The sequence below is a fragment of the Morus notabilis genome, unplaced genomic scaffold (assembly GCF_000414095.1).
Source record: "Morus notabilis unplaced genomic scaffold, ASM41409v2 Scaffold699, whole genome shotgun sequence".
Lineage (NCBI taxonomy): Eukaryota > Viridiplantae > Streptophyta > Magnoliopsida > Rosales > Moraceae > Morus > Morus notabilis.
The window spans coordinates 376,448-391,162 of record NW_010360714.1 but is presented as its reverse complement, the minus strand read 5'-3'; the positions used below and the strand labels follow the sequence as shown (position 1 = coordinate 391,162).

General features: G+C 33.1%; 2 protein-coding genes across 3 annotated transcripts; one reads left to right on the top strand and one right to left on the bottom strand.

Annotated features, from left to right (window-relative positions):
- Positions 1-1,121: 1,121 nt before the first annotated feature.
- Positions 1,122-7,495, top strand: LOC21398058 (histone acetyltransferase of the MYST family 1). 2 transcript variants are annotated; one of them, XM_024165003.1, is made up of 10 exons: positions 1,122-1,399; positions 3,349-3,437; positions 3,647-3,706; positions 4,260-4,469; positions 4,679-4,747; positions 4,971-5,132; positions 5,339-5,432; positions 5,776-5,918; positions 6,673-6,915; positions 7,128-7,495. In XM_024165003.1, the coding sequence occupies exons 1-9, from the start codon at positions 1,141-1,143 to the stop codon at positions 6,874-6,876; spliced, it is 1,290 nt and encodes a 429-aa protein (XP_024020771.1). In that variant the 5' UTR covers positions 1,122-1,140; the 3' UTR covers positions 6,877-6,915; positions 7,128-7,495. The 2 variants fall into 2 exon arrangements, with proteins under 2 accessions (XP_024020771.1, XP_010095513.1); XM_010097211.2 differs by having other exon boundaries at positions 6,673-7,138.
- A 3,770-nt stretch (positions 7,496-11,265) lies between these two features.
- On the bottom strand, positions 11,266-12,440 carry LOC21398057. The gene has a single exon (XM_010097210.2). It carries the CDS (start codon positions 12,131-12,133, stop codon positions 11,471-11,473), a length of 663 nt encoding a protein of 220 aa, XP_010095512.1. The 5' UTR covers positions 12,134-12,440; the 3' UTR covers positions 11,266-11,470.
- Positions 12,441-14,715: the final 2,275 nt, after the last annotated feature.

Sequence of the window (14,715 nt, the reverse complement as noted above, 5' to 3'; positions counted from 1 at the left end):
AAATAGTATAAATTAAAATCCCTTAAAAAAAGTATAAATTGAAGCGATTAAAGTAAATGGTAATTTATTGTTAAATAATTTATACTATTTATTTATGCCCAATATTTATAAAGAATATCTTGCCTTATTTACTGCAAAATCTAAGAGTTATCCAAAATAAGGGCTCTTAATACACAACGAAATTTTAGTAAAATTGAAATATAGTTTTGAAATATTAAAAATATGAAATTTGATATTATTAAAATATTGACTATACAATTATATATATGATAATTACTATTTAATTTAATTCTCCTTAATTTTATTAATTTTATAATATTTAGAGAATTCTTATGAATTTCTTTTTCTTTTCTCTATAATAATCATATTTTTTTGAGTTAAATTCATGGATAGTTTATGAACTTTTTTCTCTTTATACAATTAGTTCTTATAGTTAATTTTTTCTATGAACAGTCCCTAAACTCTAAAAGCGTATCATAAATAGTTTATCTGTTAAATTTTAAATAGAAACCGTTAACTTTAGCTTATAAAAGGTCTTTAAACGATCTTCTCTCTACTAAATTTAATGTCTAAACTTAAAAAAAATATTATCTTAAAAATTATAAAATCAAAAAAAGAACTAAAAAAACTAAAAAAGTCAAATAAAAATCTCTACAGAACAACAACATAGGTCATCATCTTCTCTATCAAAAATATCAATAATTTTTTTTCTAGATCTTAGGGAAAAAATAATTTTGTTTAGTTTAGTGGGTTTTGAAATTTTGAGAAAGATTTGCAATTTTGATTTCTATTATAGTTATTATTTCTCTTTAACATAAAAATTATTTTTAAAAAGAGAAAATAGTTTAGAAATTTCCATCCAAAATTTAATAAAAATACTATTTATAGAACAATTTTAGAATTTAGAGACTGTTTATAAAAAAAAATTAACTACAAGATTAGTTGTAAAAATAGAAAAAAGTTCAGGACTATCCATGAATTTAACTCTATTTTTTTTAAATAAATATGAAATGTTATCAAACATATCCCGCAAAAAGCGAGCCCGTGGGCCCGGCCCATAGTGGTTTCTCTGTGTCAAAATCCATTCATTTTGAGTTAAAGTTCTAACTGGATGGGCTTTTCGAAGCTTTCCATCGAGAAATGGGTTCGATAGAAGCTCCGAGCGCAGAGAACGGCTCCGCCTCCGGCAATGGAGCGCTGCCGCCGGAGAATGGCACGACGGCCCCGGAGACGGAGGCGTTGAAGAAGCGAAAAGCGAGCGTGCTTCCCTTGGAGGTCAACACGCGCGTTATGTGCCGTTGGAGGGACGGGAAGTACCATCCCGTCAAGGTCATCGAACGCCGCAAAGTTCCCACCGCTGGCTCCAGCGAGTACGAGTATTACGTCCATTACACCGAATGTAAGGTTTTCCCAATCCTCGTTGCATTTCTACGGTTAGGGATTTTGGTTCGGAGCTGTGGGTAGACCTTAATTTTTGTGCTCTTGTTTGTGTTTGGATGAATTAGGGTTTCGGTTTGGACGAGTATGTTAGGGGTGGTTTGGTTTCCGGTATCATTATTTTATTGCTGATTATAGATACATACTTTTGCATTTCCCAATTTCTCAAAGTTTAGGTTTTGGGTTAGGGTTTTTGCTTTGATGCTGTTGCTAGACCATATATATGCGTTTTTTTTTTTTTTTTTTTTGTCAGGAATTGAAATTTTGGTTCTGGTAAGAATTTTGGTTTCTGATTTTGTTGCTGGATATCTAAGAATTTAGTGAAAATTGATTAAAGGCGGTTTGAGTTGGGGATAGGTCCTTGGAAATCATTTGATCGATGTCATCAAGTGGTGAAAAGCGCCTTAAATTGTCTGGATAACCACAGCATGTTGCCCTTTTGGCCATCAAAGGTTGTTAGAGAAAGGTTGCGGAACGCATATTTTAGCAATGTTGAGAAGCAATGGATTGGTTGGTTTTGTAAGAGTTTGGATTATAACTTGTGTATCAAAGAAATGGGAAAGAAGTCTATGTATGTGTGTATGTATTTTTTCGGTAGAAAATTCGAGATAAAATAGTCCATGCTTGGTGTCTATGGATTTGGAGAAAAGAGTTCTAGAGTAGATAGCCCAAGAATTGCCATTGAGATGTGATATATGTTAACGATCTACAACTTAATATGTAGAGGTTGTAATTGTGTTGGAAAGTAGAAGTTCAGAAGAAAGGTCTGTGTGTATACTGTATCCATATGGGATGAAGTTTTAACTTTTAACTTAACACTTGCTACGTTATTAGAGCTGGAAGCCAACTCTCTGAAAATTCAAAATTGCACTATCTAAATGAAGAAGTTGAAAGTTTTTTGTCGTCAATATGCGTAATGACATGTCCAGTGAAAAGCACAAGTCTCTTCCTCGAGAAGAGTGAGAAAGAATATGAAATAGCTTTCCAAGGATAAGTTAGAAGGAAATACGAGCACTTCAATGGAGAGGCATATAGAGTGATGCCATAAGAGAATATGCTTAAGAAAATAGGAAATAAAGAATAAAAAAGAAAAAAAGTTGGAACCTATGAGTTCTCAATATCGAATCATAACAGAAGATTTTCTTTTTTTGTCACTCTCCTTGCTGGATGGGTGTGTAATTCATACATATTATAGCAAACTGATCATGTATGGCGTTGTTTCATTTCATTGCTATTTGATCATCTTATGAGTATCCTATTGGAGCATGTGCAGTTAACTTTTCGAATTTGATAGGAAAACTACAGACCAATCCTGTTCTATTTTTGGTGGTAAATTTGACTTATGCCAAGTTTTGGCATTTGTAGAAAATTGCCAATTTTACGTTTTGAAACTTTAAATATTTGTCCAGTTTACCATGTCAAAAGCCACAACTGATGGCCAAAAGAAATTTTGGAATCTTTGTATATTAGAACATGAGAGTATATTATTATTTTGAGGAATGGGGTGGAGAGAAACGAATTGTCATTCCAATATTATTGGTTTTCACACTAAATAGTACGTAAATTGGTGGGATAAAATGATATATTAAAATTGAATGTAGCATTTCTTAGCAAAAAATAATAATAATAAATAAATAAATGTAGCATTTAAAATGGCACGTGTGCCATTTTTGTTATGAAATTTAGCATTAGTATTGGCATTTGCATTGCAGGTGGTTGTATCTCACACAACTGATAAGCAAAATTGAACTCTCCACTGATGCCAACTTGGAAGTGGAAGTGATATTTTTAGATGCCTTTCTATTGACCATCTAACAACTTTCAGCAGCTTATTGTACTCGATTGTGTAATGAACTTCTAGAATACCAACAAATATTTACTAATCTCCTTTTCCTGTTTCTTTCGTGATAGTTAATAGGAGGCTTGATGAATGGGTGAAGCTTGAACAACTTGATCTTGATTCGGTAGAGACTGATGTTGATGAGAAAGTAGAGGACAAGGTGATGCTGGGTTCTTTAATGGAAAACCATTCCCAAAAACTTCATTTCTGAGCTGCGAGTTGTGCTGATATCTTCCATAGTGTTGGAGATGGATATAGAAGTGTTCTTATATTTCCATTATTATAAAAGTTAATCTTCAAGTGTTTCTTTTTAATATATATTTTTTCCAGATGTTTTGATTGGTTAATTTTGCAATGAGGGCTTTTTAGGTTACGAGCTTGAAAATGACACGCCATCAGAAGCGGAAAATCGATGAGACGCATGTGGAGGTATGCACAAGTCACTGTTGCTATTACATGTTTGTTATTGTGGTTTTTGCAAATCATTGCCGTTCTCATCAGAGGCGGATCATGTTAATAGGCCCTAAATGTTTGAGGATAAAGAGTATGTTTATTAATTGAATATCATAGAATAGAGAGAAATTGAAATTAGACAATGCATGTTTGGAGCATGAAGGGGGGAAAACGGAAATAATAGATTGGAGTGAGGATATAATAAAAATTATGTCTTGTGGCTTGGAAGTGGAAAAAATTACAGTAGCAAAGATTGTGATCTTCAATTCTTCATAAATTGCTAGTCATAGTTGCATTCTTAACTTCTGAGGAATAGATTCATCCCCCTCTCCTACGGCCTTCCACACAAAGGACAAACATATACTTGGGTGCAGCGTACCAAATTATTTTGGAAGTCTGTGTATAGATTTATGGCCGGGAATGGAGTGCGATTTAATTAGGCAGAATCCAGTGAGAATTAACAAATGTTCCTCGGTCTATTTGTCAAATGTTTGGATGATATAACCTTGAGATGTCTTTCACAATATAGGGCCATGAAGAGCTTGATGCTGCAAGCTTGCGTGAACATGAAGAATTCACAAAAGTGAAAAATATATCAACTATTGAACTTGGAAGATATGAGATTGAGACATGGTACTTCTCCCCCTTTCCAGCAGAATACAATGACTGTTTGAAGTTGTATTTTTGTGAGTTTTGCCTCAATTTCATGAAGCGCAAAGAGCAGCTTCAAAGGCATATGGTGAGCCATGTTTCAAGTTCTTCTATTTTGCTCTTTACAGTGTCTTGCTTGTAAAGAAAGTGCTTTCAGCAGTGAGTCTTTGGTTGATTGGATCCTTGATTACATGTTCCTAAGAGGTTTTCTTTTGCCAATTTTGTTGACCACTTTGCCTAATTTGTACTTCTGGTTTTCTTTTCCTTTTCATTTGCATCTTAATTCTGAATATGAAGAGGAAGTGTGATCTTAAGCATCCCCCTGGTGACGAGATATACCGAAGTGGTACACTCTCAATGTTTGAGGTAAGTTTTTCTTGCACAGCTTTTTAGTGTTTTATTGTGCATTTTAGGAAACAGATTGTGAAATGTTAAGTAACTCTGACAGTAAAGATTAAGCAAGTCTGTATGAGTTCGATGTACTTTTCTTCTCGTCCTTCATGTGCTTCAATTTAGATCATGTTCTCTTATCTTTACATAATCTTTTGTTTCTCCTCTTCACAATAGCTGATATATCTTTCTTTAACAGGTTGATGGCAAAAAGAACAAGGTTTATGGGCAGAATCTTTGTTATTTGGCAAAACTGTTTCTTGATCACAAGACCCTTTACTATGATGTCGATCTTTTTCTGTTTTACGTTTTGTGTGAATGTGATGATCGAGGATGCCATATGGTTGGATATTTTTCCAAGGTAAATAATGGTTCTGTTTCGTTGCTTATTTTATCCTGAAGCTTAATGCCATAAAAATTTGTTTCTATTCTGTAAGCATCAGTCTTTCTACGAATTATAAATTTAGACAAAAAAAAATAAATCTACGAATTACTAAAATAAACATTGTGTGATGAGTGATGACTAACAATGACCACGTGGCTATCTTTTCTTCCCCGATGGTGCAGGAAAAGCATTCTGAGGAGTCCTATAACTTGGCATGCATTCTTACTCTTCCTCCTTATCAAAGGAAAGGCTATGGAAAATTTTTGATTGCCTTCTGTAAGCTCTCTGTCACTTAAATCCTTTTATTTTTGAACCTTCGGAAATCATAATTTATTTCTGAAGTTTGATTTTCACAATGAGATCCCGTTAGGATTATAGAAGGTTAACGGAGCTGCTTCATGGAAATTTTTTAATTATTAAATACAGCTGTAGACTTAAAAGGGGAACAGGTGTGGGGAAAAAATTGTTAAACAACCCTTATGTTTTTCTCTCGCTGGAGCATTATTAGGGGCCTTACCAAGATCAAGCGTTTCCTTTTGTCAATACCAAATTTGCTGCTGTATTATTTTAAGTTCGATGTTTGCACTTCTGTCTCTTGATTTCCAATATCTATGGGCAGCGTATGAACTTTCCAAGAAGGAAGGTAAAGTTGGCACGCCCGAAAGGCCCCTTTCTGACTTAGGGCTGCTGAGCTACAGAGGATACTGGACCAGGGTGCTTTTAGACATCTTGAAAAAGCACAAGGGCAACATTTCTATCAAGGTATTAATTTTCTGAATCTTCTTTAAGTTATATTTTACTTGGTCAGGTTTCATGCCTCTGCATCTTTGGACTTATTGAAGGTTTTTTCCCCACTACTTGCTACGTTACTATGAATTTTGTTCACCGAGGAATTGTTGTTTATAATGACCTTTTCAGGAATACTATACTTTATATATTCAGTCCAGATTCTTTGAAAACTCCATGAATCCTGGAAAGGATATTGAATGAACTCAATTGTTTGAGAATAATGTACTGTACTTAGGATGAGTTTTCTATGCGAGTGTCTGTGTTCTTTTTTTCTTCTCTTATGAGATAGATGGGATTAAGGCTCGTTGTTGTTGTTGTATCACCCCTTGTGATGCTTCAAGTTGAGATTCTCTTTTAGTAGATTTTATGAAACAAATTAATCCAAATCCTAAGAAATAAGAATTGCATATTGACCTGAGGGAGAGTTTGTCCCTCTCTATAGACCCCTGACAGACCACCTGATGTTTATGTACCCGCATGTGCACTTGTTTTCGTGTTTGAAAGTTCTTTTCTTATTAAAGTCTTCACCAAGCTGAATTTCCAAATCCGATCAACAACAACAAAAGAAACAAACAAACAAACAAAAAACGAGAATTGGATATCTGCTGAGCCAAATGGTTGCCGTCGTGTTTTCATTTTTCTATAATTTGCTTTGTTTATCATCCTTTCGTCGTATTTTTCTTCATTGTTCACTTTGATTGAGGCTTTTTTTCCCCTCTCCCTGCAGGAGCTAAGTGACATGACAGCCATCAAGGCAGAGGATATTTTAACGACCCTACAAACTCTAGAATTAATACAATACAGGAAAGGGCAGCATGTCATCTGTGCGGATCCGAAGGTCCTGGATCGTCATCTAAAACAAGCAGGCCGTGGCGGTCTTGAGGTTGATGTTAGCAAACTGATCTGGACTCCATACAAAGAGCAAGGTTGATTAGACAACATCAAGTTGTCCAGATTAAACTGTAGACTGGTAACTCCCTTCTGCTTGTATAAATACAATATAGAGTTTAGGATCTTTAGCAGCATCAAGCACAAAACAAAACTGTTTGTTCTTAGAGTCGTAGTCTTGACATCACCCATTTGTTTCTATCACCATTTCCTGCATGTACTGATGAGACTGATTAATATACTAACTACCAACTTTAAAGTGCTACAGAGTTTTTTCTTTGTTAATATAAACAGCCTTGCTATTACGCTACACCTCGTTCGTACTTTGGTTTCTGCTGCCCATGACGTGTGCTGAACCACTGGTACACATGAAATCAGCGCCTTCTTTCTCGGTTCTTGTTTGTATTGAGATCTAAATGTTGAAGTCCTCGAGTGAAACCTCAATTTTTATGTCAATTTTTACACGCACACACACATATGTAATGTATATATAGTAAGGAAAAATTATTGAATTTGGAGAAAAGTTAGGGTATGAAGTATTTTTCGTATCTTTTGGATAAATGAGGTTAAACTGCTTGATTCGTTCTGTATGAATGCTTCTGGTCTTTTGAACTGAGCCCGGAAATGATAACCTTTTACTGTTTTTATTTTTTCCCTCCTTTTTTGGGGGAATAAAAGTAAATGGCGGGGTTCCTTTTTTTAAGTGGATAAATAGCTGGATTTTGGTAAATTTAGGATTTTCTTCACAACCAAATTTGGTAAACATGGGCACTACATGGATTTTTTTTTTTCCTTTCTATGAACAAATCCAGTAAATTTGAGATTTAACCTTATAATTGATCCAACGACCAAATTGATGAATACGGGATTAAATGGATAGATTCTACAAAAGTCCAAACAAACTCAACATGTAAACGTACTAAGATTGTAGACTTTCACGTAGCAAGCAGACAAAAATGAAGCGTTCCTAAAATTTCTTTACACTTGACGCAAGCAAAGAGGAAAAAAAAATTATCATCAACGAATATCTTAGACTAAAATTTTAGACAAACCTTACGATAGTACATGTATTTTTGTTTCACTAATAGAAACTGTGTTTAGCTATTGAATTAGTTTTTTTACAGTCTGATTTAAAATATGAAAAATTTTATGTTACGGGTTGTAATTCTTAATGTATGTATAAATTTACTGTTGAAAAACTAATTCATACGGTTAGCATAATAAGAGTTCACGCCTTACGATAAAATTCGTCAGCTGATGAACTTTTTGGTTTTCGTGACATATTTGATGATGAACTTTCTAGATGTTAGACTGTAGATTTTCAGTCGTGTTACCAAAATCTAGAATACTTTTCTTAAAAGGTGACCTCTGCTATTTTTGACGAGAAAGTGTGTATATGGGTTATAAGTAGCGGGAAGTGAGTTTAATCTCTTTACCATCCTTTAACAGTAGAGTTTGATTTTAAGACACGACAACATTTTATTAATTGGGTGCTGAATAATTGTGTTGCATGACAACAGTGACCCTTCATTTTGCTCTTTCCTCCTTTTTCTTTTGTCCTTTTTCTTTTTCTCTTTCTTTTACCCTTTTGTTTAAGAAACATGGAACACCTAATTTTGGAGAAAATTCTTAACATATTACAAGTGCTAGACACCATAAAACTTTTATGGGCTGTTTGTTTAAGCTACTTGGACCTTTATGTCCAATTCTAAACGTTCTTAACAATTCAAATGGACGTTTGGATTAGCAAAAATAAAATGTCATTCAAACTACTATGGCCAACTCAAACCATTAAAATCATAATTCATACGCCTCCTTGAATTCAAACCATCCGAATGGTTTTGATATAGTGAAACAAACACTGTTTTTTGTTTTTGTTTTTTTGTCTTTCATTAACTTAAATCTTAAAAATGTCGTAATTTTTTCGTTTTAATTTCGATAGAGATGATTTTTTTTTCCTAATGTGTTCATAATGAAGAGAGGAACAAATCCTCATTTATATTGCATATTTTTTAAATGTCATTTACAATGAGATTTTATAAGATTTATGATTAATTTCAAAAATTCATCTTGAACTATGACCATTTTAACACTTTGCCCCCCAAATTTTAAAAAGTAACATATTTTCTCTCTGAACTTTGTTCCGTTAGCAATTTTTCCCTTCTGTTATAATGAGTGAAGGAAATTGCACGCGTCACTTATTTAGTGAGAATTAAAATTACAATTATGCTTATACCTTTTGAACATGTAAAAAATAATAAGAAAAAACAAAGAAAATCCTTTATCCCCTTCTCTCTCTCGTCTATCTCTCTCTGACTTTCTTTCTTTCTAACTTCTATTTTTTTCCAATTTCTAATTTCTATAGTATGTGTGCGAGTCTCTCGCCCTTTTCTTTCTCTCTCTAAACCAATTGGATAACACGATGCTTCTTCTTCTTCTCCTTCTCTTGTTCTTTCATAAAATTATACGGCAAACTTTGAGCCACAATTTTCTTCTTCACCCTACAATACTTTTGTTCTAATCTTCATCAGTTAGGGATTCTTTTATCCAATTCCTCCCGGTTTACCTTTTTTTTCTTATTTGATGTTTCCGGGTACCCCTTTTTTCTTATTTGATGTTTCCGGGTTTCAATTTTTGAGCCATTTCTCTTTCTTTGTGGTTTGTTATTTTCACTTATTATATGCAATTGGCTTTTTAATATTTGTATTTTAGATTTTCTTTTGCTCTATTGTTCTTCATTGGTAGATTAATTTCATTGTTGGTTTCAAAACAGTTTTAATTTTGTGAAAGTGGCTTGATAGTGGAGAAAATTTATGTGCAAGAGATCTAGTTCTAGAATTATATTTCAGTAAGAGATCTGATTTCACAATTAGTCTAAAATTATCCTCCTCAAATGGGTTATGTGACTGACACGTGGTGAATTCCATCACTCATTGTAACATAAGGGGAAAAATGATTAATGGAACAGAGTTCAGGAGGGACGGATGTTACTTTTTAAAATTCAGGGGGTAAAGTATTATAAGGGTCATAGTTCAGGGAGAATTTTTGAAATTAATCCTAAGATTTATTATAAAACTCTAATGACAATTTTTAATACTTTATCTAAACACAGTTCAGATTTTATTCTTAATTCAAATTACAATTTATTTGTGCATCTAAATAACAGTTTGAATCACAATTTGAAACACTACAGTTCAGATTCTACAATTCGAACTAAAAAAGTTCAAACCTTCAGAGTTTGAATTGTTAAACCAAACAAGGCCTGAGCTATTTGTTAAAGCAGCTTTTTTTTTTTTTTTGTTGGTTAAAGAACCTCATATATGTGCATCTGGTCCTATAATTAAACATCACGTCTTCTATTGCTATTTGGTTTGCTAACAAGTATATAAGTAGTAACTAGCTAAAGAAATTAAATACTATCGAAGAAAAATGTCCTTCCCTAAAGCTTTAATGTTGGCTTTTTACTTGACTTCTTGGCCCTGGATGAGGCACAAAAAGTGGCAATTCTTCTATTTTTATTTACTTTTTCTCACACCAAGGCAGGCATTGTTATTTTAAATCCCGGTTTGTCTGAAACTGGACCAACAGAAAGCAGGGCTTTATATTTATTTATTTTCTGATATACATAAAGCAGGACTTGGTTGCAGCGACAACAACATGGCACGTGGTTTCCTAGCATTTCCTTTTGATTCTTTAATCATCTCAGAAAACCAAATTTACTCCCAAATTTAACATAATCACAAGTTTAATTTATAGATTCATAACCATAATTTATTATTTTAATTTTTAAAATTTAAATTTTTTAAGAAAAAAACATATAAAAAATTAAGAATCGTGATTCAAAAATAGATACAAACCCTTAAAATAAACATTCCATAAATTATTGTGAATCAGGATGTTAAGTATTACACATTTGCTAGGGTCGTTCTTGGTGCATCAATCCCGGTTTGTGAGTGATCTTTTTATTTTACAATATCGACGTTCAAAGTTCGCCAGTATATTATTATTTTTTTTTAACGTAATTCATGACATTAACGCTCACCTTTCACAACTATATTGTTTTATTTTGCAATTTCATGTTCAAATTCGTAAGAATATCATATTTTCAGTATTGGTGTCGAAAATTCTTCTCCTGGCACAGTAGAAGAACCCCATAATGAAAATCGTGTGCGTTTCTCATCTTGTTTCATATAAATATTAAAGTATTTGAAGATGAGGAACTGCATTGCATATATACCTCTTCAATTGCTTTTGGTCAAAATGAAGAAAGAAAAACGGGCTTTTAGTGAAGTAGAAAATTCAAAGATTCCAGTTAAAATTTGGCATCTCTCAACAAAGCCAACAAGTCAGACTACTGTAATGAATATGAAAGGCCTCCAACTTCCATATGAACATTGAGAGGGAAAAAAATTAGATCTATGAACAACAATAAATCCTCATTACGTGATCATGAACAGAACTATGGATGTCGATGTTACATATGTAAGTGTCTTGAAACATTGAATATCCAAACAATATTCCAAAATTGTTAAAAAAAAATACAAAAAAATCAAAACATTTACAAAAAGAACAACTCTACCTTTCATTTTCAACACCTCCCCCATTTGAGAATCATAATCATCCCCACACAAACTTAATCAAACGGTGGTGGGTTGATCAAGATGATCATAATGATGATGTCTTGGATGATGAATCTGCTGAAGCTGCAAACCCTTCAAAGTCACCCCACCAGATCTCCTCTTCCACAAACTCTCAACCTCCATTCCTTCTTGGGCCTGAATGGGCCTTTTCACCACCGGCAGAGGAGGGTCCAAATCCACAACACTCACCACACATTTCTCACTGTTACATACACCCCTAGAGCTACAACCACAACACCCATTTCCATTTGCACCGTTCGCCGGCGCCGTCACCCTCCTCCTGCCGTTACCGGCGACGGGGGTATTTGTGTTAGGCGTGAGGTTTTTGCTAGAAAAGAACTTCTTGAGCTTGGAGTACTTGACAATATGAATATTATGGTTGTCGTTTTTAGCGTTGTTGTTGTTCGTGGTGTTCTTAATGAGAGCGTTGAGTGATCTGTGGGGGTTTGGGAATCCGACAACTCTGTTCTTGCGTTTGACTTGGCCGATGCAACTGATTCTGGGCGACAAAGGGTCCGAGGAGGACGAGGAAGATCTGTCCACGCATCTGGGGAGGCCATGGACGTCTTTGATGGCGGGTCTTGAGCACAACATTGGCAAGAAAATTGCGTTTCTTTGATGGACTTGATGATGATGGAAACGATTGAATTCAGGACCCATTTGGCTGTTTTTGTGAAAAAAGGGGTTCTTGGGTTGTGTTTGTGAGGAGTTTTTGTTTGTGTTTTAGAGAGAGAGAAGAGCGCTAAAGGAAAGAGTTTTGTTTGTCTAAGTCTTTTATGGTGGTCTGGTCTTTGATAGTGAGGTGATAAAAGGGTGTTGAGTTTGTCAAATATGTTCGACCAAAGAAGATGTTTAGATTAGTTTGTGATGTTTTTAATAATTGAGCTAGCTATTATTTTGTTTGTGTTTCTGATGAAAAACGGTTTAGAATTCTAAAAGAGAGCAGAGAGAGAGAGAAGGAAAATTTAGAATTTTTAGAGGGAGAAATATGAATATTCAATATTATTAATGAAAACACATAGAGTTGTGATAGATTGTATTTGTGCATTTAAATAGTAGAGGAAGATAAATATAAGTTGAGATTTTTTAATTAGTGTTTGGATAGTGTTAAAAAAGTATTTTTATATTTAAGCAAAGTTTTTGAATTTATTTGGGTAAAAAAGTCAAAAATACTTCTATTATAAAAAATAATGTAATAAAAAGACATAAATGAGATATTTAATTTGTTGTTCACAAATAAAAGGTTAAAAATGTAAATAAAAATGCTTTTCATAAGTCATTTTTTTATAAGCACTAAGGAAATGACTTATTCTAAAAGAGTCAAATGCACTTTAATGCCCCGTTCATTTCATCAATTCGAGTTTTGCTACAGTAAGGCCCTATTCATTTCATCAATTCGAGTTTTACTACAGTAAAAAATTCTCAGAAACAATCATATCTAACTTTTTTACTACAGTAAAAAGCTCTCACATAAAGTCACATCTCAACTCGAATCAGCGAACTAAATGGGTCCTAAAAAGCTCTTAGAAACAGTCACATCTAACTTTTTTGCTACAGTAAAAAGTTTCACATAAAGTCACATCTCAACTCAAATCAACGAACTAAACGAGCCCTAAAATTAGTCATCCAAACATATTCAAAAAAGACTTTTGAATTAAATAAGTCAGCAGCTTTTTTGAAGCCAATCCAAACGAACCCTTACTTATAGATCATACATAAATCCCAATAATAATCAAGTTCAAATAAATCCTAAATAATATTCATAGAACTAAAAAAAATTATTTTAATAAATAAACATGAAATAAAATAACTCTAAAATAACTAAAATAATATAACATGAAAAAATAGAGAATTTATCTTTAAAAGTATATGAGTCTGAATATTTATCTCTTACTCTTAATAAATATAATTTGTTAGTGTAACTATATTTCTAAAAAATAAAATATAAAAATTTTGACTCATACACTTTTAAAAAATATTTATCAAAAAATATAGGTCGGTTAAGTCATACAACAGAGAACGCGTGTGATTTGTCTGATCTTATTATTGGGACGTGAAATTTGAAGTGTGGAATTGAGAGAGAGAGAGAGAGTACTAGAAATTACTAGCATGCGTAAATGAAGGAAAGTTCAGTTGTCCTTTTAATAATGGAAGCACCCCGGGGGGTTTCCACCTTGTGAATATGCCCAACCATTTCATACCAAATCCATACATTACTTCTATTACAATTATAGGCTGACCCTCTTCTTGTCTCCTTGTTCCCACTAATCTGGAAGGATATAAGCTAAGCAGTTTTAATTAGCAAAGAGTATTTTTATTTATCTTTATCGGGTTAAAATCTCATTATTCATAAGATATGAGTCTCGCTAAGTTCATAATGGGACTTAACATTTTGTGAGTTATGAGATTTATTCCTATGGAGATGAAACTATTTTGTTAGCAAAATGGTGTTTATCGGTTATGATAAGACATCATTTTGAACAATTAAATCACATCAAAATAAATGTAAAATTATGACATTTTAAATGAACTAAATAAAAAATCTAACGATTCAAAAAATACTATCTTATATACCTACTGTAAAATTCTCCCACTTCGGTCACATTTTTGTCATATGAAATTTGGATGAAAAAACGTACACATCATCAAATGTAGCCCAAGTAGCACTAAACGCTATGATATGGAGTTATATTTGTTATGTTCGTGAAATCAATGATTCTAATTTGGTAGGTTGCTAAGGTGTATTCCATATATTCTGATCTTCTTTTGATGTCAAATTGGAGTGGTGTTGACCACTATTACTAGAATTATTTCTTGCTATCAGAAGGCATTATTAGAATTCATGATACTATATGGAAACATCGACCTTCATGATTCATAATGTGTACCCATTTTTGTTTTTTGTTTTTTGTTTTTTTGTTTTCTTTTTTTTACATTGGTCCACAAAACCATTTCATTTCATATAGAGTTTACTTTGTGTTGTTGTAAGTTCAGCTCCCAATTCACCTCTAAAAGTCAAACCCTTCTACTCTTATTGAAAAAAATAAATAAATAATGACAATTATTTTCTATTAGATATTGCATGATTGGTCAAGAAAAACTTGTTATGTTGAGCACTGTTAGTATTCATAGAATTTTATGGAGTTGCTAGTTTAAAGTTCACTTTTCAAGATAGGAATTGTATTTAACTTTTTTCTTTTCTTATTATTATCACTGGATAAGGAAAACAGAATAGAGTCAAC

What these genes read in the sequence shown, in the direction of transcription:
- LOC21398057 (XM_010097210.2), bottom strand. Translation starts at nt 12,133, where the DNA reads ATGGGTCCTGAATTCAATCGTTTCCATCATCATCAAGTCCATCAAAGA.
- LOC21398058 (XM_024165003.1), top strand. Translation starts at nt 1,141, where the DNA reads ATGGGTTCGATAGAAGCTCCGAGCGCAGAGAACGGCTCCGCCTCCGGC. An exon ending in ATGAGAAAGTAGAGGACAAG is followed by an intron (nt 3,438 to 3,646) that starts GTGATGCTGGGT and finishes AGGGCTTTTTAG; the next exon opens with GTTACGAGCTTGAAAATGAC. An exon ending in GTACACTCTCAATGTTTGAG is followed by an intron (nt 4,748 to 4,970) that starts GTAAGTTTTTCT and finishes TTTCTTTAACAG; the next exon opens with GTTGATGGCAAAAAGAACAA.